Source organism: Aethalodelphis obliquidens, unplaced genomic scaffold (genome assembly GCF_003676395.1).
Source record: "Aethalodelphis obliquidens isolate GAN/ISIS:26980383/991018 unplaced genomic scaffold, ASM367639v1 scaffold90, whole genome shotgun sequence".
In the NCBI taxonomy this organism is placed as follows: domain Eukaryota; kingdom Metazoa; phylum Chordata; class Mammalia; order Artiodactyla; family Delphinidae; genus Aethalodelphis; species Aethalodelphis obliquidens.
In genome coordinates, this window is record NW_020838034.1 from 2,326,377 (window position 1) to 2,352,728 (window position 26,352).

At 54.7% G+C, this 26,352-nt stretch overlaps 3 protein-coding genes and 1 long non-coding RNA gene across 4 annotated transcripts; 3 read left to right on the forward strand and 1 right to left on the reverse strand.

Annotated features, from left to right (window-relative positions):
* Positions 1–316: 316 nt before the first annotated feature.
* LAMTOR2 (late endosomal/lysosomal adaptor, MAPK and MTOR activator 2) lies at positions 317–3,857 on the forward strand. The gene is made up of 4 exons (XM_027095406.1): positions 317–588; positions 884–1,046; positions 3,341–3,430; positions 3,667–3,857. The coding sequence occupies exons 1-4, from the start codon at positions 521–523 to the stop codon at positions 3,721–3,723; spliced, it is 378 nt and encodes a 125-aa protein (XP_026951207.1). The 5' UTR covers positions 317–520; the 3' UTR covers positions 3,724–3,857.
* Positions 1,053–2,990, forward strand: LOC113614099 (uncharacterized). The gene is made up of 2 exons (XR_003430449.1): positions 1,053–1,290; positions 2,210–2,990. It is a non-coding gene; the product is annotated as an uncharacterized LOC113614099 (long non-coding RNA).
* A 1,375-nt stretch (positions 3,858–5,232) lies between the features above and the next one.
* On the forward strand, positions 5,233–11,871 carry RAB25 (RAB25, member RAS oncogene family). The gene is made up of 5 exons (XM_027095405.1): positions 5,233–5,522; positions 8,436–8,631; positions 10,231–10,424; positions 11,082–11,162; positions 11,542–11,871. The coding sequence occupies exons 1-5, from the start codon at positions 5,480–5,482 to the stop codon at positions 11,652–11,654; spliced, it is 627 nt and encodes a 208-aa protein (XP_026951206.1). The 5' UTR covers positions 5,233–5,479; the 3' UTR covers positions 11,655–11,871.
* A 4,134-nt stretch (positions 11,872–16,005) lies between these two features.
* MEX3A (mex-3 RNA binding family member A) lies at positions 16,006–23,638 on the reverse strand. The gene is made up of 2 exons (XM_027095404.1): positions 21,970–23,638; positions 16,006–18,366 (listed from the first exon to the last, which is right to left on the reverse strand). Exons 1-2 carry the CDS (start codon positions 22,421–22,423, stop codon positions 17,258–17,260), a joined length of 1,563 nt encoding a protein of 520 aa, XP_026951205.1. The 5' UTR covers positions 22,424–23,638; the 3' UTR covers positions 16,006–17,257.
* Between the last annotated feature and the right edge of the window lie 2,714 nt (positions 23,639–26,352).

Below are 26,352 nucleotides of genomic sequence, written 5' to 3' on the forward strand. Positions count from 1 at the left end.
GTTCTAGAGACCTGAATTTTGCCTGCGTGGCCCTTCTGAGCCTTGGTTTCCTCAATAGTATCTATCGCCTCATCTCACAGAACTGTGCATAATGTAGAAATTTACTTTGAAAAGTAACCAAAGGTGTGCCCGACAAATATAGGGATTTTATTTTCTTTTAACTACTGAATCGTGAATTGTCAAGCGGATATGACTTTTCTCTGCCCGAGGGGGTTAAATGTCCTTCCAGTACTGCCTCTGTCCTTTTTCTCCCGCTCTTTTCCCCCAGAACCGCGTGGTCGCACTGGAAAAAACGAACTGTAGTTCCCAGGGTGCCTCGCGAAATCGCAAAGAACTACAATTCCCAGGGTACTCCGCGGTGGGGCGGGGTTGAGTCAGAACCACAAAGCCAGGCCAGAAAACTACAACTCCCAGGGCGTTCCGGAGCAGGGCAGCTGGACTACGGGAAGCGGCGGGCGGAGGGCGGCAGTAGGAAACTCGGGGATCTGGGTGCAAAAGCCCAGGGATAGGAGCTGCAGGCATGCTGCGTCCCAAGGCTTTGACTCAGGTGCTAAGCCAGGCCAACACTGGAGGCGTCCAGAGCACCCTGTGAGTGCGGACCGAGAACCCGAGTGGCGAGCACTGGCGTGGGGCAGCGCGCGACTCTCCGAGGGAGGGGTGGGGAAGGGAGGAGGTGGCAGAGGGAGCAGCAGCTAGGTGAACTGGCCGGAGGGCCCCTCTCGAAAAGAGAAACCGACGTAGTGGGTGCTCGGGGCACGTTGTAGCACACACTCAGCCCAGACGCTTGCTTTCTAGAAGGGCCAGTGGCGGGAGTTAGGATGGGAGCCCAGGCGTTTGACTCCCCGTCCTGAGCACGTTGATATCCCTCCTGCTCCTTCGCCAGGCTGCTGAATAACGAGGGATCTCTGTTGGCCTACTCCGGTTACGGGGATACGGACGCCCGGGTCACCGCTGCCATCGCCAGTAACATCTGGGCGGCCTACGACCGGAACGGGAACCAAGCGTTTAATGAAGACAATCTCAAATTCATCCTCATGGACTGCATGGTATGGAGAAGGGAGCCACTTCCTCTTTCTCTAAGGGCATCCCCAAGGGGCGACCTGGACCCCATCCTGGATGGTTGGAGGGGCAGGGACAGGATCTCTGGAAGATTACTAAGAGTCGGTCTGCAGCAGCATTTATAATAGGCAGGACCCTATGCATCAAGTGGTGATGAGAAAGGAGTCCTGGACCTGAGGTCTGGCTGGGGTTCTGGTCTCAGCCAGCCACTTATCATTTGTGGAATCTTGGGTAAGTCACTTAACCTCTCTGGGCTTTCTTAACCACACCTCCAAGGTGAAAACAATAATCCCCATCACCACACCATGCACACAGGGTTGTTGTGATCAAATGAAAGGGTGGATATAAACGAGTGATATGCAGACACAAAGTGTTGTCATCTGAGATTCACAGACTCAGAAGCATGGCAGAGACTCCAGACCCTAGTCCAATTCCTTCAGTTTACAGAGGAACGCGATGCAGTCCAGAAAGGGGAAGTGGCCATTAGACTGTGAACTTCTTGGAAACAGAAACTGTCTCATTCACCTTTCTATCTGTTCAGTCAACAAATTTTTAGATCCCTGCAGTGTTCTCAGGACTGGGGAAAAAGTAGCAAACAAGACAGACAAAAACTACAGCCCTAATGCAGCTTACAGTCTTACATATGCCTTAAATTAAGTAAAATATGTATGTTTATAAAATAAGTTCGTAAATATGTTTTGTAACATGTATGTAAGTGTAAAAAGTAGTATGTTAGGTATTGAAAATGCTGTGGAGAAAAAGCAAAAAGGAAGTGAGATAGGATGTTTGTGTCAAGGACTGTCTCACTGAAAAGGTGACATCTCATCAAAGATCTAAAAGATCTAAAGGAAGTTGGCAAGCCATGTGGCTCTCTGGGTTAAGAACATTTCTTTTTTTTTTTTTAATTAATTTATTTATTTTTGGCTGCATCAGATCTTCGTTGCTGCGCACGGGCTTTCTCTAGTTGCAGTGAGAGGGGGCTACTCTTTGTTGAAGTGCACGGGCTTCTCATTGCGGTGGCTTCTCTTGTTGCGGAGCACAGGCTCTAGGCACTCAGGCTTCAGTAGTTGTGGCTCGTGGGCTTAGTTGCTCCGCAGCATGTGGGATCTTCCTGGACCAGGGCTCAAACCTGTGTCCCCTGCATTGGCAGGTGGATCCTTAACAACTGCGCCACCATGGAAGTCCAAGAACATTTCTGATAGAGAGAACAGTAAGTGCAAACGCCCTGAGGCAGAATGATGCCTGGTCAGAGATCAACAAAGTTGAAGTGGCTGGAGTAGCATGAGAATGGGAGAGGTTAGTATATGAGGTACCCAGAGAGGCAGGGGGTGCAGCATCTGGTTCCAAGCACACAGTGGATGCTTAGCGAAAGCTTGCTGAACCAAATTGAAAAAGCCCCAAGACTGAACTCTCCAGGAAGGATTTCCACTGTAACTCAGCCACCTACCTCTTCCTCACTCCCTCCTTAACCAAGGATACTAGTTCCACTGATGATTCCTAGGGTGCCTACCCTAGAGCTGGTGCTATAAAGGCGATAGCTTTCAAATGTTCTGACCACAACCCAGCCATAAGAAATATATTTTAAGTCAGAGTCCAGTAAAATGAAAGTTTCATGAAACAGTACTTCCCTTACTATATGCAATATACTTCATTTCCCTTCTTTTTTTTGGCCGTGCCGCACAGCTTGCGGGATCTTAGTTCCCCGACCAGGAATTGAACCTGGGCTCCAGCAGTGATGGCGCCGAGTCCTAACCACTGGACCACGGAATTCCCCTTCTTTTTCTTTTAATGCTGATCAACTTCTTAATTGATCTGGGGTCAGTTAACCCTGGGGCCAAACCTACAGTTTGAAAAACATTACGTTGGGTAGTGAGGAGAAGTATAAGTTGGGTTACTGCTCTTCCCTTACCATAATGATAATAACTGTATAATAAGCCATAATAATAACATCACCCATCTGGACAGCCCTTTGCAGATACAAAACTCCTTCCTGTGTATTAGCATCTTCACCAGCTGGAGTGAGGTACGGGTTACAGAAAGAGTAACTGAGCTTCTGGGAGATTGAGTTTCCCAGGGCAACTTGGTTAGTAGGTGGCTGTGCTGAGGCTGGAATGGCCTCAGAACTTCACGTCCAGGTCTGTGGCCAAAGTTCCCCAGCAGAAGCTCCTGCTGTGCCCAGGACATGGAAGGAAGATACAGTCTCTCTCAAGAAGAGCCCATGGGGGAAGCGGGGCAAAGGGTGCAAGCAGAGCATCACATCCCCTGATATCACCCCCACCAGGAGGGCCGTGTAGCCATCACTCGAGTGGCCAACCTTCTACTGTGCATGTATGCCAAGGAGACTGTTGGCTTCGGAATGCTCAAGGCCAAGGTGTGTATGTGCCCATCCCTGTAAAACCCTGGGTCCAGCCTTCATGCTGCGTCATTGTGTCCACTCCCATCCCCACCACCTTCCCAGAGTCGTTCTCGTGTCACCCAATCCACGTCTGGTGCGGGCTAACACTGGAGGCTGGGGGCTGGGGGCTCGGCATTAGGAGTAGACCTGAATTTAAGATCCCTCCAATGGCAGGCCTTGTGTGGGACTGGTTTCTCCTCCCTTTCTCGCAGGCCCAGGCCTTGGTGCAGTACCTGGAGGAGCCTCTCACCCAAGTAGCAGCATCGTAATGGGTGTTGGTGGAAGCAGGGGTTCAGAAAAGAGAGATGACCTTTTGGAGGGGCAGGGCCCCCTGGGGAAGCCTTCCTGGATGTGGAGGGTTGGGGGGACTTTGTTCTTCCCAAGAATAAACTTCAACTCCTGTCTTGTGTCTTGGCTGCTTTCTTGGATGGGGGGGAATCAGAGGAGATAGGAAGGAGCAGGGATTGCTTATAAGGTTCTTCATGTTTTGCAAGTGAGGGGCTTCCCACTCACTCCTTCTCCACGACCTCCAACACCAAAAGGTTATTGGCAGTGATGCCTCAGGTCCCTTGGCCTCTCCAGCGGTGTGACCTCACCTGGCCGCCGCCACTCAGAGAAGAATCTTACCCACCTGTTGGCAAAACCTAGGGAGTGGGCTTCCCTGGTGGCGCAGTGGTTGAGAGTCCGCCTGCCAGTGCAGGGGACGCGGGTTCGTGCCCTGGTCCGGGAAGATCCCACATGCCGTGGAGCGGCTAGGCCTGTGAGCCATGGCCGCTGAGCCTGCGCGTCTGGAGCCTGTGCTCCGCAACGGGAGAGGCCTGCATACCGCAAACAAAACAAAACAAAACAAAAAACCTTGGGAGTGAGCTGAGAGGAACAAGGGGCTGGTGGGGGTCATGTTGGACAGAGAGAAAACAGGGCGTGGGAGTTCAGTGTCCTTCAGTCCTGAAGTCCCTTGGGGGACACCTTTTCTACTCTTGGTTGGGAGAGTGCCCCCTAGCGGCCTACAAGGGCCACCCCTTCCCTCTTCTCCAGGCATTCACAAGCTCACACAGACCTTCTCCAGATCAGGAAGCCCTTTGCAGACAGGAGGGCTTCTCTCTGAAGCCTCAGGTCCTGGGGAAGGAGTAGAAAAAATCCAGAAGTCCTGTCACTGCACTCAGACCCCTCACCTCATCTGCTGTTTCTGCCCCAGGTCTCCCCCTATCCAGCGTCCTTAGAACAAGGCTGGATGGGGAGCTACCAGCCCCTTTCCTAGTGCTGTAGGAAGGGACCCATCCCAGGCAAGCAGGTAGGTTGCAAGTTCCAGCTCCACCCAGGATGAGGAACTGCCCATCCCAGGCCCTGGGCTGTCAGGGAGCGGCAGAAGTTGCTATATCTAAGATGCACCTCCCAGAGCTCTGCGCTGCAGCAGGGTGACCCCAGCCCCTCCTCACGACAGCCCTTCCTCTTGTGCCCCCAGTTACCCCTCACCACAGGCTCTGCGGAAAAGCGGCAGGCCGAGTAGCTTCCTGCTCCCCAAGGGACTATTACTCACTGGTGGCTGGGCCCCCCATTGCCACAGGTCCCAGGAACCTAGCACCGCGAATTCTGTCCTCTCAGCTGGTTCTGTGAAGGTCCTGTCCCTGTCCCAGCTGCCTCCATTGTCACTCCCTTGAGCCTGCCTGCTGCCTGCTTGCAGGAGCCCAGGCTGAGAGCAGACACCCAACCTGTCTAACCTGTCTGACGTCATTGTCTCTCCACCCACCTGGGCCCCAGGTCTCCAGCCGCTCACTGTTCCTGTTCTCAGCTTCCGTCCTCTCAGCTTCCTTACAGCACCGCCACCTGCCAGAGCTGAGCCCCCCTAGGCCCTGGCTAGCCTGAAGCCGGCCCTCGATCCCTCTGGCTGCAGAAGTCTCTTTACTCCCGATGAGAGGAAGGCCGGATCCAGGTCTCTTGAGAGCTGAGGGTTGACGGCATTGAACCAACGCACAGACCCGTCACCTCTGGCCTCGAAGACACTTGTGCCCTCCATGTGGAGCCAAGATGGGGAACAGAAACGAGGAAGATTATAACTTTGTCTTCAAGGGTGAGTCGGGGTCCGTAGAGAAAGAGGAACGCCTGAGAGAGACCCAGGAAGAGCACAACAGAGCCAGAGGCCCCTTCCTGCTTTTTAATCACTTAGCAGGACCTACCTCCTAGGGCTCATCATTCCTTTGGATAAGAAAGAAAGCCTAAGGAGTGGGGGAGGGTCTGTTTACTGGCGCTGCCAGAATGCTCTAGTAAATAATGCTGATCACCCCTTAATGGTACCAAGTTAGGCTCCTCTGCCCTGTTCCTAATGGAAGCCCAAACCCCTAGGAATATTCAGCCACTGCAGCACCAGAGATGGAGGATTCCCTCCTGAGAAGAAGGGGAAACAAGCCGACTTAAGAGGAAGAAAGTCACCTTTCTAGGCAACTGTACAGGAAAGGAGAGATAGGATAGATCTATCCCGTCGTAGCGCTGGAGAAAGCCATAGGGAAGATGTAATGATTGGGAGAAGGGTCTAACAGAACCTGGAGGACCCCCAGCACCATGGCTTTGTCTGTCTGCCCCTTGGGCTCAAATACCAGCAGCTGGGTTCAACTTGGCTGTCCCTGGAAGCCCGCATGTATCTTTCCTGCTCCTTTATCTCGCCCCTGTGTTTGGTCAGTCTAGTGTTCCCCACCCCCACCTGCACACCTCCTTCAGGGCAGGGTGGACTGGCTGCCCTATGGTTCCCTCTCCAGCCACCCCACCCCACTGCCTCTCCCAGCCTCGGCCCCGCCCTCACTTGAGCTGGGACTCTCAGTCGACCAGGGTTTTGGGGAACCTGTACTCCCAGCATCTTTCCCAGGAAGGGAGACAGAGTAAGGGTTAGCAGTAGACTGGGGCAATACTACTCCTATCGTTTATTGAACCCTTGCTATGTGCCAGCCAGTGGCTCATTAATCACCATAACAACCCCAAAATTGTCTTTCATTTTGAAAGCATGAGTTCAGATCTCAGCCCGGCCGTTTACGAGTTATTACAGGTTGGGGTCACTAGAAGCAGACACTGAGAAGTTTGGGGCGTAAGATGTTTATTGTGGCCCAACAGCAGTGAAAGGAAGAGGCAGGACGCAGGATTGGGCAGAGGGAGAAGTCACACTACAAGGCAAGATCACAAAGCCTTGGCCGAGGGCAGGCAGCTCTGGGTTCCCCTCGCCTTGCTCGGGCGCTGCGTGCAGACTGCCCAGGAAAGGTATGACCTCAGGTGAGGCTACCCTCTGCATCAGAAGCAGATGCTGAAGGAGCCAACAGCTGAAGGCTGTGTGCTGACTGCACTGCCTGCGGCTGGGGGCAAGTCCTTCCTAGAAGGCTCATCTGAGCAGCACAGCTCGTGTTTACCACACTAGCTGTGCCATCTTGTGCAAATCATTTAACCCCCCTGTAAAAATGGGGTGATACTAATAATGGTACTTGCCTTATGGCATTGTTGTGAGGATTAAATGAGTTAATATGTGTAAAGCCTTCAGGATGGTGCCTGGCACACAGTAGGCGCTCAATAAATGTTAACCATTAGCATCTCCATTTTACAGATGAGGATGAGACACAGAGCAAATAGCTTACAAAAGGTCACTAAGTCAGTACTCAAAGCCAAGTCTGTCTGACTCCAAAGCCCTTGCCCTGAGCCCCTTTTGGGCCAGAGGATAGGGCTCAGAGCACACCCACTGGGAGGGATGAGATGGGGATGAGGTTCCCAGTAGGGGAGAGGCAGGACACACAAACACACACACACACACACACACACACACACGTCCACACAACCTCTTATCCACACACACCCATATAGCTCCCAGCTCTTTCCTGCACTAAACAAATAGGGAATTTTTTAAGTTGGAGGGGGCCTTTAAAGGTTTTATAAACAGGGAAACTGAGACCCAGAAAAGGTGAGCCACTTGTTCAGGGTCACACAGCTAGTCAGAGGCTGAGTGGGGACCAGCGCCCAGCATATGTGGTGTCCAGTCCTGGGGTGCCTGCCTGCCTTTCCAGAACCGCCCTGGGTAGCTCAGGGCCAGTGTGATTATGAGCTGTACTTACAGCAGCCCCACATTCTAACCCCGGTCCCAACTCACCCATGGTGGGTAAGGCTGGGCCCTGGGTGCTGCCCTCCAGCCTAAACGCTCTTCACGGCCCCGCTGGTGGCTCCTTGTCCCTGGAAACCTAAAGGTAAAAGCACTGTTCTACCAACAACAGTAACGACAGTAACAGTTTTGCACACTCACTATATCCTGGGCAATATCTCGTTTACTTCTTGCAACAATCCGTAAGATAGATGCTATTGTTATTACCACTTTTTCATAAGAAAAAGGTCAGAGAGGATAATAGCTTGCTGAAGGACACACATAACTGGTCCCACACCCAGTCCCACGGTCTTAACCATACAAGACTGCCCCTTCTTGGGGACAACTGGATCCCAACTTCTTGTACACATACATCCATACCTTTCCCCCACCTACAGACGTGTCACCTGCCAAACTTTCTCCTCACCCACGCTTCTGTTCACACCTCTGCTCCCCACGCAGAGACACACAAACCTCCCACTTGTCCTTCCAGCTCGTATACATAGAAACACGCACAATGTTCTCATACTCCCCCACCCAGAAATGTGCAACCTCCCCCCAGGCCCCTACCCTCCCTCCTTCCTCACAGCCCTGAATGCCAATACCCACAAACAGCCCATAGACGTCACTCTATCACCATATTCGCAGGTCGACTCTGCAGCCACGTCACAACACACCAGGCCTAGAACTCTTAAACGGCCTGTTTCAAACTCTCAGCCCTTCTGCCCCGCCCCCGCCGATGGATGCATTCATGTAGAGTTGCAGACCCTAGCCTCTGCCAGGAGACCTGGCTCCCTCCTCAGTTTTCTGAGCTCAGCTCCCCTTTTCGGATGGGCAGACCCTCCAAGCTCAGCCCTTATCTCTCCACTCCTTCAGTGGTGCTGATCGGCGAGTCAGGCGTGGGGAAGACCAATCTGCTATCCCGATTCACTCGCAATGAGTTCAGCCACGACAGCCGTACCACCATCGGGGTTGAGTTCTCCACCCGCACTGTCATGCTGGGCACCGCCGCTGTCAAGGCTCAGATCTGGGACACGGCTGGCCTGGAGCGGTATCGAGCCATCACCTCGGCGTGAGCTGGGGTTGGGGGTCTCCTGGGGCGCGGGGGTGCTGGGGAAGTCAGGGCACACCTCTGGAGGAGAGGTGGAGGAGGAGAAGGAGGCAAGGACCCTCAGCAGCAAGTTCCCTGAATGGGACCACAGGCCACTGCGCCCGAGTCAGGAGACGTGAGTACTGTGAGCTACGAACAGTCTGAGACAGGCTGCGGTGATACTGACTGCTGGACCTAAACACAAGGGTCATCGCCACCACTTACTTAAGTCTTTGCTATGTGCCCAGGAAGGTACAAGGCACTTTACATTGGGCATTTTATGTAATCCTCAAAGTACCACAGGAGTAGGGTGCTATCATTAATTCCTCTTTAAATACGAGAAGTTTGAGTCTCAAGCAGATGAAATCAGGGTGCAGCTGGGATGGGGGCAGGTTCCGCGGTCAAGAGCACCCCCTCACTTCTGCACAGTGCTTTGCACTTGGCAGCCTTCACTGTCTAACCACAAGGTGAAGGGCTGGACCCCTCAGCTGCATTTTACAAAGACTCAGAGGACATAGAGGAACGTAGGTCTCCTGACACCAGACACAGAGTGTCTCCCAGTCAGTGTTAGGCCAAAGGTGGTGTGTGTGTGCGTGTGTGTGTGTGTGTGTGTGTGTAGTGGGGGACAGCACAGGAGTCAGGGGCTTTGTTTATACATACCCATTACTCTTGCGCTGGTCACCTGACTCTTTTTTTAAAACGTTTATTTTATTTATTTATTTTTGGCTGTGCTGGATCTTCGTTGCTGCACACGGGCTTTCTCTAGTTGCAGTGAGCGGGGGCTACACTTCATTGCGGTACGCGGGCTTCTCATTGCGGTGGCTTCTTTTGTTGAGGAGCACGGGCTCTAGGCGCGAGGGCTTCAGTAGTTGCGGCTCACGGGCTCTAGAGCGCAGGCTCAGTAGCTGTGGCGCACGGGCTTAGTTGATCCGCAGCATGTGGGATCTTCCCAGACCAGGGCTCAAACCCATGTCCCCTGCATTGGCAGGCGGATACTTAACCACTGCGCCACCAGGGAAGTCCTGGTCACCTGACTCTTATGAGCCTCAGTTGACTCTTCAATGACATGGGAGTAATTAGATACCGCCAGTCTGAAGAAGCTCCATCTAACTCCAAGAGTGAGACTGGGTGCTTGCAAGGATGCCTCAGATGATAGGGGAGATTTAGCTAGTCCTAGAAAGACGGCCATGAGAGAGAAGACACTGTGGGTCAAGATCTTAGAGGTGGGACATCTAGGAGGCTGTCTTGACCAGAGCCCTGGTATACATTGGTGAATAGCAGGGGCTAAAATCAGAAAAAAAGACCTGGAGAAGCAGAAGGGCTAGGAAGGAGGAGGGAGCCAGTGGTTTTGGAGAAGGGAGGTGAGTCTTCGGAGGCTCCAAGACCAGTATTCCTGGAGGGTGCTCAGCTTCGGACATGGGAGCTTTGGGCTGCCCTGTGCGGTTTGGGTCTCTGGACTCTAGTTTTCATATTTCCCCATCTCTGGTACTCATCTCTGGCTTTTGGCTTGAGGGCTCTGCTCTGAGGCTGGGCCTGATGGCCCTGACCTTGCCTCTGTCCACCCCACTACCCCCCACCCAGGTACTATCGTGGTGCGGTGGGGGCCCTACTGGTGTTTGACCTAACCAAGCACCAGACCTATGCCGTGGTGGAGCGCTGGCTGAAGGAGCTCTACGACCACGCCGAGGCCACGATCGTCGTCATGCTCGTTGGTAACAAGAGTGACCTCAGCCAGGCCCGAGAGGTGCCTACTGACGAGGCCCGCATGTTCGCTGGTGAGAGCCCACCGTGACCCAGCCTGACCCCTCCAGCCCTGCCGATGCAATCCCAGATCCCACCTCCCCAGCCCCTGTTCCCACCGTAGGGCTCCGGCCTGGACGTCCTCCGCAGGATCCCCTACCTCTATCTCATCTTCCTCAGAATCTCCTAGACCCTCCCCTCTGTGACCCCGTGTCCCTCTTTATGTCCCACCACTTGCCCTGAGATTGTCTTTATGGGCAATTATTCATAGTTGGTTTTAGGACAGCCCACCCTGCGATGCTCAGAGATCTTAAGTGTAGCAGGTGGGCTCCCCTTGACCACCTGCAGTCACACTTTCCCCAGGCTTTCTGGGGTTTAGAGGCAACAAGATACAGTGGTTAAGGGTGTAGGCTGTGGAGTCCCATGGCCCAGCTTCACATCTCTTGGCCAATGACTAGCTGTGGGACACCAAGCAAGTTCTTTATTCATTCTCTCTGCTTCTGGGCTTCAGTTTCCTCTTCTATAAGAAAGGGTTAGTATTCAAACCTACCTCACAGGTTGTTTTAAGTTTTATATGAGCTACACATGCCAAGGGTTTAGTGCATAGCAAATGTACATGGTAAACATGAAGTAAATATTATTATTATCGCGTTGGCCCTCCACAGCTAATGGTGTGCTTCCTTTCCTGTCAGAAAACAATGGGCTGCTATTCTTGGAGACCTCGGCCCTGGATTCCACCAACGTTGAGCTGGCCTTTGAGACTGTCCTCAAAGGTAGAGCCCCTGCCATTCGGCAGGCACCCCATCCCATCCGTGAGCCTCTGTGGACAGTGTGAGGAACGCAGACACCCAGCCCTCGCCCGCCCCAGCTGATTCCTCAGCCCCTCTGTCGACCCCCAGCCTTCTTAGAGCCTCCCTAGTATGCCCCCCACCCCCTCAGCTGGAGCTTAGGGAAATAAGCAGAAGGCCACACTTACCAGGGAGCTGAGTCTTAGCCCTTCTCCACCCACGTAAGTAGAAGGGACCCAGGTGCCCAAACTCCTCTTCCTTCTAGCAGAACCCCCGGTGTTCAGAAAGGGGCATGTGCAGTGTGTATGCGGAGGGCGGGCTCTAAATCTTCATCTGACCTGACCACTGCCCTCTGCCCTCACAGAGATCTTCGCCAAGGTGTCCAAGCAGAGGCAGAACAGCACCCGGACCAATGCCCTCACCCTGGGCAGTGAGCCGGGCCCTGGTGAGAAGAGGGCCTGTTGCATCAGCCTCTGACCTGCCCCTGCTGGCGCTCTGGTGTCCCCCATTCCCACCCCAGATCCAGGAGCTTTCCCTGTCCTGTGGTTCCAGATGTCAGAGTGGCCGGTCCCTGTTCGCAGCCCCGCAGAGCTCTAAGGTCTTCATGCGCTGCCCCTCCTCCCCACATATCTCTATTATCGGTCACCCCCTCACAGAATAGGGCCCCCCAATAAAGCTGTGTTTTGTATCAAGACCTGGACATCCTGCTGCTTCCTTGTGCCTCCCCTTCATCTCTGGCCCAGTTCCCCTCCCCCTCCCCCTCCCTCCATCCTCCCCACCATACACTGCCCCCCAGGGCCAGCTGCCTCTGGAGTCCAGGGACAGTGCCAAGGGGGTGGGAGGGGCCCGCCCTTCCCTCTGCCAACCCCCAGGGCAGGTAGGGGAGGGAGGACAGCATGGCAGAGAGGGGGTATCTGGAAGGCAAGACAAAAGGAAACCATCGGCGGGTACCATCTGGTGCCCAGGGCCCTGGTGCCAAGAACTGAGGGCACTCCAATGCCAGGGGTGAGGGGAGGAGGCGGGAGTCAGGGCTGGCCCTGTCTGTGTGTGCTGGGGAAGGGGTTTTAAGCCTGGGAGGTGGCAGGTCTAAGTGTTCCTTCCAGGTTTCTGCCTGACCCCGAAGAGGGGGTGTGGTGTGTAGGGATGGATTGAACCTGGTGGGGATGAGTGGGGAGTGCTGGGCTCTCAGCTCTCTGCCCCTTCTCCATCGAGTCCACGAGCTGGCTGTCCGGGGAGCGTCGAGGTCACCCAGCCTCGCCTTCCCCTGTTCTGCAGGGCAGAGTGGAAGGAGGTCTGCTGGCACCCCCAAGGAACGGAAGGCGAGAAAAAAAGAGAGGTTGAGCACTTGGAGACGCAAGTAGGGAACTGTGGAGAGCAGACAGGAGCCGTCCACTTCCTGCAAGGTGAGCAGGGTCGCCCAGAATCACACCAGAGAAAACCCCACTCACCCCAAGGTGGTTCAGACTCGCATGCAGAGAAAAGAGGCCAGAGCCTTAAGTAATAATACTTTTAATAAAATTAAGTTCTTAATAGCACATTTAATACATTAACCCTCCCCCTTCTTGGTTTCTCTGTGTTTTGTGCAACATCACTTTGACTTGATTATTCATGGGTCCGTTTTTTTCCCGCCTTTATTTTGCTTTTGAAACGTTTTTCCTTGGTGGATTTGTAACGTTTCTTCACTAGATGCCTCAAATTAAGTCTGACCACAATCCTATTCTACTTTCTACAGTGGAGAGACCACTCCCCCTGCCCCAGGGCTGTCTCCCCCCACCCACCCTACCCCACCCGTACCCTCGCGCGGGGAAGGGGAAGCCCTCCCCACCCCAGACGCTACCTTCCCAAACTAGCGGGGTTTCTAGGACAAAAAGAGCAGGGGGGATATCTGTCCCTAGGTGGGGTGAGAAGAGTAAACTGGGGAGAGGGAGATGTGTGTTTGGGGTCTAGGGCCAGGGAGGGCCATGAGTCATTGGTGTCATGGAACAGGCTCTTCTTGCCAAGAACCAAGGGGCCTCCACACCCCCTTGGATAGGAGGGAGGGGCCCGACCTGACTGCAAGCTGGGGTTGGTAGAAGGCAAGTGCTTAAAAAACAAGTTGATTTCTCACAAGCGAAAGCCAAGCTCCCCAGTTTTCTGTGGGGAGGGCGATGTGCCCTGGGGCAGGGCACAGTGGACGACCCCTACCTGAACACTTACAGATGGAGGTGGACTAGAACAGAGCATTAGGGTCAGGGTCACCCAAAGTCGCTGCTGCCCTCCCCCTGCCTTTGTACCCTTGGGGACCAGTTCTCCCAGGCCTTTAAGGGCAGCATCTCTGCTCTACCCCAGTGGGTGGGAAGTCCTTCTTGGAATCTAACTTCTATGAGATAATAAAGCACTTTTGCAAACCTGTAAAGCACAGTGCAGCTTTAAAGGAGAACGATTATCGAGTTGGTTCCTCCACCTGCTGCCATGGAGGTCAGAAGCTAAGTAGAATATTGGGTGGGAACAAGGAAGGGGGACAGACCACCCCCTCAGTCCCCTTGAAGCTCTGAGAAGGAAGCATGTGCATGTGTGTCTGTTGGTGAAATGACCTACCAGGCTCTTGAATCAACCTGAGGTGGAGTGGATTGAGGTTATACTTCAAGAAGGACTTCCTCAGTTAGGCCCGGGAGAAGTTGCCTCAGGAGGGTTGGAGCTGGGCAGTCTCCATCCTCCCAGAGAACCCCAAGAGGACATATTCGGAGTAAGGGCTGCCCAACAGACAGGGAAGGCCAGGATGGCCAGGCCCTCAGGTACTGGGGTGCAGGTGAATGTGCTCTCCCTCCTCTGCTGTCCCTAGCCCAGCCCTCCTCTGGTTGAAATGACCACTGTTCATCCTTTCAAAGACCCTGGGAACTGAGCCCCTTATCTATTTGTCCTATAATTTAAAAATCCAAGGATTCTCAGAATCAACCCCAGCAGACTGGAAGGAAGCTCCTAACCTTACCTAGCAACCTGCTCCCACCCTGATATCTGAAGATGGAGCGGCTTAGGGTGGACTCAGCCACTTCCCTCCTCTATTTTCCTTTTCGTTATGACTTTTATACATTCTACTGGACCCAGGGGCCCTCAATGCTACTAACCTTTAAGCTATCTGAATATCATCTACTAAGTAACTAGTAATTCTTTCTCTTTTTCTCTAGGATTATATGAAATAAATTTGAATTATTATTATTATTATAATTATTATTTTGTAGTATTCTTTTCTTTTAAACCCCTCGGTTTCTTTCTTTTTCTTCTCTCTCTCATTTTTGGTTAAAAAAACAAACAAACAAAAAAAACTATTTCTCTTAAATCTCACACCTCTCTGAGGGTTCCCGTAGGCCTGCTAGGCCTCAGTTCTGGACTTCCCCTTCTCACTCGCCCCTGGGACAGGGCAGGGGAAGGGGGGGACACCCCAGGATCCTCAGTCCTCAGTCCTCCAGCTTCTTCCTTTCTCCTTAATCCCTTTCTTTGTTTGGCTCTGCCGGCTCCCCCGAGGGGGAGGGGTAGAGGGGAGAGGGAGCCCCGGGAGTGAAATCCAATCTACTTGCAGGGCCCCCGAGGGACCAAGTTCCCCTAGCCCCTGTCTCCACCATCCATCCCAGGATGCTCCCCCGGAAAAGCAAATGACATTCCTCCCCAAAAAAAAAGTGGGGGGAAAAAGGAACGTAAACCCGAACATATATTAAAAACACTTTTTTAAGATTTAACTCTGAATACAAATGTATTTTTTTTCTTCTCTCCCTACATATATTCTAAACCTTCTAAAGTTTTTTTATTTTTTTTAAGGATCACTTTATCATAAAATAAAATATCCTTTTCATATAATAAATTACCTAATAAAAAGTCTTTTTTTTCATATTAGCCCAGGTTCTTTGCTACATTTATACGGTAATAAACGCCTTTATTAAAATAGAATATTAAATTATAAAGAACTGCTTTTTTTTTTTTTTTTTTTTTTTTTTTGCTATTTTTGTTTTCTCTCCTCTGTGTTGGTCACCTATCTCGCTCCCTCTCACGCTCTCTTTCTCTCCTCTATCTTGTCTCTCACTATGTGTTTTGCGTTTGTTTCTAGGTTTGGCTCAATTAGTAAGAGTGGGATTGAATTTTCCGAGCCCCCTAGTGTAACAGTCTTCTGCCTTTGTGGGTAGAGTGGAGAGGGGGAGGGGGATCGACAGACAGACATCCCATCTTCCCACCCCCCTCCCCACCCCCCCTCGGCGACCGAGGGGTGCCCATTTGGTTTGGTTTCTATTGTACAGACATCTCAGGATGGCTCACATTGGCGGGAAGGAGGGAAGTTGTCACAGGCCAGTGTTCCTGGCTGTGACCTCCTTCCGCTCCCCTCCCTGGCTGGTGGTCTGGAGGGGAAGGCTGAGGAGAGGTGAGTTAATTCACAACAGGAGGAAGGAGAGGAGGAAATCCCCTCTGTACCCCCATCCCTGCACCCCCTCTCCATCCAGGAAGAATGGGACTCCAGAGCTTAAGTGCTCAGAGATCACTTAGAAGAGTCCCACCCTACTATATACAAGAATCTCCTAGGACCCCCCTGGGACTCCCATCCCCCATCCTCTCCTGGCCCGGCCAGCGGAACCCAGGAGGGCGGGAGGCTGGTGGCTGCCCCAGATGAGCAGTAGGGAAGCAGCAAAGGGGGTACAAGGCCTAAAATCATACATGATTCTCAGAACAGGCCCTTCTATACCCCAATCCTGCTTGGCTCTGGACTGACCCCTGTCTGAAGGCCTGGTCTCTCTCCTCAACCACAATGAGTGAGACACAGACTTCATGATTAGCGTGCTAATAAGGGTTCAGGTCAGGTCCAGAGAGGGGCGCATGGAGTGGGGCACTGCAGGGGAGGAGGAGCAGCCCCTCCCCCCAGCAGCCTCTCCTATGGCCTCAGGCCCTTTCCTGCTCAAAACTGCAGACACACTACCCTGGCTCTCCCCTCCCACCACCAGAAAATCCAGCCCAAGTACTGTTCCCTAAATGTAATGCCCCAAGATGATAAAGGTGGAGGTTTGACCCTTTATGTAACCCAGTATTGGTCCCCTCCTCAAATTTTCACTGAGAACGGGGATACATTCCATCAAGAATTTGAGGTGTTTCTTTGGAGGAGTAGGAGAGAGGGCCTCCGGATGCCAGAAGAGGAATTAGGGGGGACCATCAAATTGTTCTTCCCCCTACTTCTCCCCAGGGGGATGGTGTCCCCAAAGCTGGGCTGGAAGGAGCAGGAGGGAGGGGGGAGAAGGGAAGAAAGAGAAAGAGCAAGACAGGGCTGGTTGTGACAGCCAGCAAGGGGAAGCAAAGAGGAGAGTTGGGGGAGAGAACAAAGGAGTGAGGAAAACCCAAAGGGAAGAAAGATGGGGAGGAGAGAGTGGAGGGAAAAGCTGCAAGGGGCAGAGAGGGGCACCCCCTCTCCAGATTCCTCTAGCCCAGCATTGTGGGGATAGATGAGTTCTGAGCCCTTTATTGGTCGACATACTTCCTCCCCTTCCCCCTTAGAAAATCTATCCCGACTTCCGAAAGGGCCCCAACCCCCTTATACTGCTGGAAACCCAGGAACAGATTCCCAAACAGGATATGGCGGTGGAGGGTCTAAAGGGTCGTGGTTGGAGGTCAGAGATCAGGACCAGAGGGCTTGGGGATCGTTAGAGCACCTCTAGATACAGATGGTAATTCTCCCTCTCCCTTTCCCCATCCCCTCCACAGAGGAAAGGGTAGTGTGACACACACAAGGGTAGGTGGAGAGGGGGTCAGGATACCTTCGCGGCCACCTCTGGCAAAACAAAAGTTTCTCTTAGCTGCTTCCAGACTGAAGGGTGTGTTGAGGTATCAGAGTTGTAACTCTAGTAAAATTTCCGGCCTGGCCCCCTCCCAACCTTTCCAGGACAGGGTGACCAGAGGCTCTGAAAGTGGTCCACCCTTCAACCACCATCGCCTCCCCTCCCCCCTCCCCAGAGAGCGAGTATCTCTAAGCACCTTGCCCCTCAAATCACTGATTTCCAAAAGGCCCTAGTGGAACACAGCTCCAAGAAGGGCCCCTGGGAGGTGGCCCCAGGAGGCAAGGGGCAGGGGGCTTAGGAAAATATTCGGATGGCTTGCGTGGCTGTGATGTGGCAGACGGGACACTCCGGGTCCGTCCTCTCGCAGATGCGTACTGCACACTCCATGCAGAAGAGGTTGTGTCCGCAGGGCACGAGTGCGGCAGTCACCTCACTCTCGAAGCACACCATGCAATCCCGCCCGCCGCCGGGGCTCCGCAGGCCGCCCCCACCAAGTTTAGAGAAGCCCTGGAGCGGCTCTCCCGGCGGGCGTCTCGGGAGTCCTGCCAGCTCAGGCCCCGCAGAGGCGGCAGGAGAGCGGTGCGCGCCCGGGGGCCCGGCGCGGGCCTTGGCGGAAGAGGAGGAGGAGGAAGAGGCGGAAGAGAAGAGCACCGAGGTGGGCGTGGCGTTCTCCTGGCCCGCCCAGAGAGGGGGGCTAGTCTCCGCCACCCCGTAATACACGTCCTGCTTGCCCACGCCGTAGCCGGGAAACAGGTACCCGCCGTAGCCAAAGTCCCCTCCCTGCTCGCCCAGGCGCGGGGCCTCAAAACCAGAGTCCACTCCACACTCGCCGATGCAGCCCAGACTGTTCTGCCTGAAGGTGGAGAGGGGCTTGCAGCCAGGCGGGTGCACCCGCCAGGCCTCGGAGTAGCGGCTATCAAGCGCGGCGTCGGGGCTCCCAGCCAGGAAGTCGTTTTCATTGTTGTACTCGAGGATCTTGCCCGTGCGGACCGCGATGTGCGTCTCGATCTCCTCGCGCGCACGCTCCACGTTGCCCGGAGCACCGGTGATCTCGAACACCGGGTCTCGGTCCCGGCTTGGCGTGATAATGTACGTGTTGGTCTGCTGCTGGATGCGTTTGATGGTTGCCCCCTTGGGGCCCACCACCAGCCCCACCACGCGGTAGGGCACCCGCACACGAATAGTCACTTGGCCGGGCAGAGCAGGCGCCACGCCAAAGGCGGCGCCCGACTTGTTGCGGGAGGCCCGGATCATGGAGAAGTGCTCAGCTGCTGAGATGATTTCGCGTCGGGCTGTGGCCACGTCCTCCCGCCGCCCGGTCACCATGAACACTGGCTCCTCGCCTCGCACCGGCGTCTTGATGTAGGTGTTGGTCTTGGCCCTCAGAGCCTTAATCTTGCAGCCTGGGATAGGTTGGGAAGGGAAGAGAGAGAAAGAAACTCACCGGGCAAGAAGGTTTGTGCTGAGTCCAACAAGCTCCTGCTCCTGCTCAGATACTCAGCCCCCCAGGAGCCTCTGTCTACCCTTTGAACCCCGCCCCCCCAATCCACCCTAACCGGAACAATTCACTCATCGTATCTTAAACCTACCCAACGTCTCTATCAACCACAGATCGTCAAATGTCCCAACATTCCCTTGAATTCCATTCAGGACCTCCAAATTCACGCACTCTTTGAAATCCTGAAAAAATCACTGACCCTCCAGACGAGGTGCTAACCTCAAACCTACTCACTAACTCCTCTCCAACCACGAGTCATTCCCACAATTTCTCTACTGATTTCTGGCTACTCAAACTTCCAAATCACTTAATCACCCCACCCTGCCCTGCAACTGCAATCTCCGATCTGTCACTGATCTTGATCTTTCCTCAGAACTGCAATGGACCCAGCAACCCACAATCTACTCCTTACTTGATCTCCATGCCTTAAAAGTGTCCTCCAGTCTACTCTGGGACCACTGACCCCCAGCTGCTCCCATGCCTTCCACCATGAGTGTCTCTCAGTGGGTCCCAAATTCATAGCAAGTTTTCAGCAACTAGTGGAGTGTGGGAGACTGGGAAGGGTCTGAGAATCAGAGTTTCAAGAGGGAAAGGAGGATAATGATGTGTGGTGCCTGACCCCATGGACACTCCTGCCACCCTGTCCCCTGGGGGCAGGAGAGCCAAGATGGGCTGGGAGCTGAGTAGGGTGGGGAAGAAGGTGTTCTGGACCTGTACTCTTGCTTTGAAGGAGTGGGTTCAAGGTAAGAGGTTGGGGAGAGAGGCAGAAAGAGAAATGAGAAAGGCCCAGACAAAGAGAGACAAAGAGGGAGAAGGGGAAAGAGAAAAGTGAGGGAGGCTGGGGTGGCCACACTGCAGTTTAAAGGTGGCAGACCTTGATGGCTGACTGAACAAGCCTCTCTCCTCCTCTCCCACTTCCCTCTCCCTGCCCCTAGCTTCACACAGAACCTCAGAGACTCACATGCTTTCTCGAAGCACACATGCTACGTGTGTGAGTTTGCGCGTGCGCACACACACACGGACCTAGGAGCCGTGATGCAGTGTGCCTTTATCTAAGTGATACTTGTGGTGCAAACCTAATGTACACTTTCACATACCCCTCTCTCCCATACACACAGATTCCCTGCGTTTCAACCTTTCATCCGTCCCACTCTTCCATCCCCATCATTCCCAGCACACAAGCAGCACATTCCTATACACACCTGCCCACAACTTTGGTCTCCATTCACATTTAGACACGTTCACACCCCTCTCCAGATACACATTCACCATTCCCTTCCTCGCTCCCCAACCAACGCCAGTGGTCCTAGTTTTCCGATTCTGCCCCAACCCTCCAACCACAGGCCTGGGGTGAGCTCATCTTTTTTTCCCTCTCCTTCCTCCACTCCAGATGGCTTCTTCTCCAGATTGGCATGTGGGAGGAGAGAGTGGGTTGGGGGCAGCTCTCCTCACCTTCAAGAGACCTCAGGAAGGAGAATTTGCTCCTCCCTTTTTGTCTTCAGACCTCTTGGCAGCTGAGAAGTCCTACCTGTTGTCCAGCCCACATCCTTGCTGCTCTAATGTCAGTAAATGACTGCTCTATTTGTGAGGCATGGAGGGTTAAGGAACAGTGAAGCCCCTTCTCCTACAACTTCTAATCGCACGGCATCTGATAGGCATCGGGGTTCTGGCTCTAAGTTTTGAGCCCATAAACTTACGCGAGAGCTAGGTGCCTTTAGGGACTGGAGTTAGGGTGAGGAGGACAGGCCGGGTATAAAACTAAGGAGAAAAGCTAGAGGCCTGGAGGTGCAGAACTGGTGGTGGACCTCGTCCTGGGTTTCGCAACCCTGAAGAAGCATCTCTTGAAGGGAAGACCCAGTTGGCTTCACCTTCCTAGAGGTCAAATAGAGGAGCACTGACACTGCAGCAGGAGGAGGGAGGTTAGACAAGAGAAAGGACTTCCATTTACTAAAGGAATGAGGGAGAGGCCTATCTTCTCTGAATAGGAGAAATCCCCCTACTTTTATGAGAGACAGGCCCATCTGATGCGGAGGCAGAAGAGGAAAGAATGACTCTATGAAATTCCGGGGCCTCCCAAGACCACCCCCGCACCCAAGAAAAGATATCAGTGTCCCCACCCAATTCCAGGGCTCTGGGTCCCTAGTTTCTGGCAACAAGAGGAAATTCAACTTTTAAAACCAGAAATCTCAAGAGATGGAGTGCCCAGGAGGATGAGGGCTATGCCTGGGAGTGGCATCTTCCCCTCCTCCATTCTGGATCTCCCTGCAAAATCCCCCCAACCCCCCACACTTCTGGTAGATGAGGTGAGATGTGGAGTAGGGGCCCTCCTGGCTTGCCTCCCCTCTTCCCCGGCCAGCAGCCGGCCTCCTCCCTCACTCCCAGCCGGAATGCAGCTCCTCTATTGTTCCCCACTGTGGGACAGCTCCTCCCCTGCTCCTCCCCCACCCCACACCTCCCCAGCCCAGCCCCCTTGCAATTTCCAAATCCCACCCCCCAACTCCCCTTTGGGAAACTGGGAGAGGGAAGGGTCCCCAGGATCCCGTCTGCTCAATCTGGACCCTCACCAACACTCCCACCCCCACCCGCCCAGGGATGCTGGAGCGGAGGAGGGTGTGGTATCAGACATACTACACTGGATTAATTCTACACCCACACCCCCCTCCCCCCAACAACACACCCAGACACATGCCCTCCACCAAATCTCCAGGTGAAGGTTTCTTACCCCCCAGCATGCCCTCACCCACTCCGTCCTACTCTCTCACTACCAGAGAACCCTCTCCAGGCCTCTGGCCCCTGGCCGTGGCCAGCCCAGAACAAAAGCCTGAGAGGGAGGAGGAGAGGTCCACACCAGGACGTGGCACTTCATTGGAGGCGCCCCTTCCAAAACCCCACAGACCATTCAACTTTGGTGTGTGGGTGACCACAGCACTCCCTCCTCCCAGCAGCCCCCCTTTCCCACCTCACCCCCAGGCTGGGACCCTCCCATGAGCCACACCCCCTTCCATTCCTACACTCAGCCCAACAAAGAGATAGATACTCAGTCTAGCTTCCCAGGCCAGGTCTCCCCCAAAGTCTGTAACTCCAGGCGGTTGGGGGTCCCAGGGGTGCCCCCTCCCCAAAACCACTAGCAAATGCCGGAGTTGGGGCTTCTGAGTAACTCTTTGCACATTCCACCAGTTTTTCTGTCTACGAGTGGACACCCCCTCCGGACAGCCTCCCCGGATTGGAAGACCGATCCCCCTCCCTTTTCCCTCTCTCCACGAGAGGATATTTCTTTGTCTAAGGGCAGAGCCCTGGGGGAGGAAGGATCTGGAGAACAGTCCCAACTGGGGGGGTGGGGGTAGCAGGGAACTTTGTGGCACTTGGAAATCAGGGTAGGGGGCGGGTCCCCCTTTGTGGGGAAGGGACAGAGCCAGAGGCGGGCAAGAAGGGAGGAAATGAACTTTCCGTGGTAGGGATGGGGTGCCCCCCACTCCAATCCCTCTCCGCGGTCCCGGCGCCCGCTTACCTTGCCTGCCCACGATCTCGGCCACGTGCTCGGAGGTGGGCACGGGTACACACTCGGTGGTGTTGCTGCTGCCCTTCAGGCGCAGCTCGGCCTCTTTGTAGAGAGCGCAGAGCTTGGCGTCGCTGGCCCCTTTGGGGGCGGTGGGGGGTTGGGGCGTCTGCGCCGCGGGGGCCGCCGTCGGGGCGGCCGGGGGCGCCGCGGGCGGCGGCGGCGGGGCCGGCTGCGGGGGGGCGGCCGGCTGCGCGGGGGCGCCGCCCCCCCCACCTCCCCCGTCCTCGCCCGCCGTGGGGGCGGGGGGCTCCCCCAAACCCAGGAGGCAGAGTTGATCGAGAGCCAGCTGAAGGGCGCGCTCGTCTTCCAGCAGCCCTCGGTCCTTAGCGCTTCCCCCGAAACATCCTAGTTCTCCAAAGCCCCCATTTCTTTCCATTATTCCAGATACCACTAGACTAGGCATGGCGAAACAAAAGCTGGGGGAGAGAGAGAGAGGGAGAGAGAGAGAGAGAGAGAGAGGTGGTGGAAGGGAAAAGAGGAGAGAGGAGGGGAGGGGAGAGGAGAGGAGGGGGGTGTGTGGGGAGGGGGGAACAAAGAACTGGGGAGGGGGGAAGAAAGCGAGATAGAAAGATAGACCCTCCCCCTAAGCCCCCCTCCCCAAACACCCTGTAACCCGACTCCCCTCGCCCCAGCCCCCAGGGTGGGGGTGGGGGGAAAAAGAAGCAAAGCCAAGAAAGCAGATCTCCTCTCCTCTCCGGGGGTGACGGGGGGCGGGGGGCTGCGGGATTTCTGCCCCCACCCCTCCCGCCTCGGTCCCGGGAGTCTCTAGACCCCACCGTCCAGACGCCCCCCTTAGGCTCCCGCACCGAGCCCCAGTCCAGGAGCGGCGCTCAGTGGCCCCCAATAGAGCCCAGCCCCTTCCAGCGCTCAAACTCTTTTGTTTTAAATGAACTGGATGGAGCAGCATGGAACTGACGGGAGGGGGGCGCGCCGGGGGCGCCCGGGGCATGCCGGGAGTTGTAGTTTCCCGCCCTCGGGGACGCGGGGACGAATTCCTTGACCCGAGGAAGATATGGATGTGCCTTCGGTCTTTACTCGCGGCTGGGAGGCGAAGCTGGGGGTGGGATGGAAGTCAAGGTCCCTCATTTTTCCAAGAGGCGGGCACCGGGAGAGGAGTCAGTGTACAGAAACAGAACGTGTTGAAAAAAGGCTAATGGAATGTGCCCCCCTCCCAAGACGGGCTCCTTCCCGATCCGGGCAGGTCTTTGGTCCCTTTTTCTTATGGTAATGAGGGGGGGGGCGAGAGGGCGGGGAGCGGTCCCGGCTGGGTCACTGCGGCTTTCTGTCGCTCGCTCTCTCTCTCGCTCTCGCTCTCTCTCCCCTCTTCCCCCTCCCTGCCGCGCTCCCTCTCCGCTCTCAGCTCCCCCCTCCCGCTCTCCCAGAGTCGATCCCGGCTCTGGGCCGCGGGGAGAGGTTCTCCGCAGAGCAGACAAAGCCCGCAGCCGCGATGCGGGGAGAACACGGCTGGGCGCGCTGGGGGGGCCGGGATGGGGTGCCGGCTTGGAGGGTGGGACCCCTTGGTAAAAGACGGGGTCCCCTCATCTCCAAGCGGCAAGCCATCCCCCCTCGTCCTCTCCCGCTCCCCCAGTCTCGGAGATCTGAGAGGCACCGACTGGGAGGTGAGTTAGTTAACATCCTTCTGATCAGTAGAGGGGAGCTGGGAGGGCTGTGGAGAGATGAAGTGAGGAGGATGAAGGGGTGGAGGGAGAGGAGAGAAGTGGGGGGACAGAGAGTGAGGAGGCAAGGGAAGTCTTAAAGGCATGATGTGACTTAACAGTTTCGGGTGAGAGCCAGGAGCTTTGGGTGCGACAGAAGGAGGAAAGAGAGACTGGATGGAATGGAAACCCAGACTTCTTCAGGCCTGGGCCATATATGTAGCTTGCGGGTGATCTGTTCTTTAGCCTTCACCATCATCCCACCTCTCCCCCACTGAAAACCCATTAATTCAGCTCCTTTGACTCTGGAAATTTGGTGAAAGTAAAAATCAGTTTTTAAGGCATGAATCGGACAGTTGGGCACTTTTAGGGGAGTTTGTGGAAGTTGGAGTGTAATGCAATCTTTTCTCCCCTTACCCCATAGCTTCAACATTTCTTTTGTTACCCTTTTTATGCCTGGGTCTTTCCCAGTAGGAGAAGGGATGGCACTGCAGCTTGAGGGCTTGAGGTCAGACTTTTAAGAACTTCCCAAAAGTTTTATAAGAATGGGTGGGTGAGCTACAGTGGTAAGGTGTCCTTTTCTGGAGTGCCTTGGAAACCAAAAATCTGAACTAGTTTGTGAGGTAAAGTCCTGCTTGGAGGCAGGGGAACAGAGGAGATGACCTCATAGACCAGGCACTGTGAGGCCGTGAGGGCTGAGCTGCAAGCCCAGTTCCCTAAATTGATTCTTGGAGAGAGTAAATTTGCACACCAATGGGAGGGTGGGAGCCAGCGTGGAGGATCACAGGAGGGGTTGGGGGTTGGCACACTGCGGGGCTCTTGCTTCTTTGCCTGGCAGAAGATGCAGGGAAGGGGAGCCATGACTGAGAAACCCCGGAAGCCCCGGGAATTGGAGAAGGGGTGCCCTCTGGATCGAGGATTTAACATAAAGTTAACAACAGACCTTCTTGGATTGGGTGCTCCCGCCTCTAAGCAAGAGTGGGCGAGGAAGAATTGGAGAGACATAGCCCTGTGGGAGTGGCTGTTTCCTGCTCTTGTCCCCTCTCCTTCTGCCCCAGGAACTTGGATTGGGGGAACCAGGCTTGGATTGGGGGAACCAGGGAAAGCGTCCTACTCTGTGGACCAGGTGACTGTTTTTCACATGAACAGAAATCGCAAACGGTTGCATAGGACTGATTGTGTGCCAGGCCTTTCTGTCACCAGCCGGTCTGAGCCTTCCTGTCCCCTCTGAAATGAGATTCCCTCTAGACACTCACTCCTGAATTTGCCCTGCTTCCCACTTTCCTCCCCACTAAGCTAATTAAAGCAGGAGGTTAATGACCAAAGAAGCCTTGGGGGTTTGTCCAGGGAGGAAAACAAAGGACAGAAACAAGTGTGTGCGAGTGGGGAGGGGACAGCTGCTGAATGGGAAGGGACAGACTAAGGGGCAGGGTAGGGGAAGGGGCAGTCCCTGCTGGACCCCCGCTCACTGATCCAACAAGGACTAATCAGCCCCCTTGGGTGTGTTCATGTACCATGGGTCCACCCTCAGGCTCCCACTGACTCCAAATAGCCAAGGTGAGAGAGGCAAACGTGAACCTGGCACCTGGAGGGCAGGACGTGTGTGTGAGCGCACTTAGGTCTGGGGCTTGGCTGTGCACATAGAGGCATGTGCCTGCAGATTGTGCGGGGTACATCCACCCACAGGGGGCCTGCCAGAGTGCCCAGTGGCAGCAGAGCCTGGCGATGGGCACCTTGAGGAGCCAGGTTCTCAGGAGGTTTTTTTTTTTTTTTTGGCTGTAGGATCTTAGTTCCCTGGCCAGGGATTGAACCCATGCCCTTGGCAGTGAAAGCTCGAGTCCTAACCACTGGACTGCCAGGGAATTCCCTCGGGAGGGGTTTTGATGAGTCCTTCCCTCACTCCCAGAGGCTGGTGCCCTCCTTTGTTCAGGGGACTCCCCTCCTCCACTGACATTTGTGTTGGCCAAGCTGAGTTTCTGTCCAGGGGCCCTCCTTTTCCTCTCTCCCCCGCCTGCCCATTCTAGAATTAGGCCCATGAGGGCTGAAGGCCTTACTTAAACAATTTTGCTTGGAACTAGGTAGCTATGCCCGCCCCACCCCAGCCCTCACTCTGCCCATGACCAGCAAGGTGTGTAGGTGGCATATCTCTCCCCTTCAGGACCTTGGAGGACAGGACTGTGTGTCTCATCTTTTTTTTTTTTTTTTTTTTTTTTGCTGTACGCGGGCCTCTCACCGTTGTGGAGCACAGGCTCCGGACACACAGGCTCAGTGGCCATGGCTCACGGGCCCAGCTGCTCCGCGGCATGTGGGATCTTCCCGGACCAGGGCACGAACCCGTGTCCCCTGCATCGGCAGGCGGACTCTCAACCACTGCGCCACCAGGGAAGCCCTGTGTGTCTCATCTTTGTCATTGTCTCCTACCCTAGTCCCCCAGTACCTAGCACACGGCCCTGCCCAGAGCAGAAGCTCAGTAAGGGTGTAGTGAGTGTAACTGTGCATTCCAAGCTTCGTGATGTAGGAGGAAGGAGCGGACCTCTGGAGCCAAACATGCTGGGTGTTAATTCTGCCCCTTGAGCAGTCAATTACTGCTGAGCCTCGATTTCCTCATCTCTCAAATGGAAATAATAAGCCAAGTTCCTAGCACAGTGCCTGGCTCATTTAAGGTGTTCAATCAATG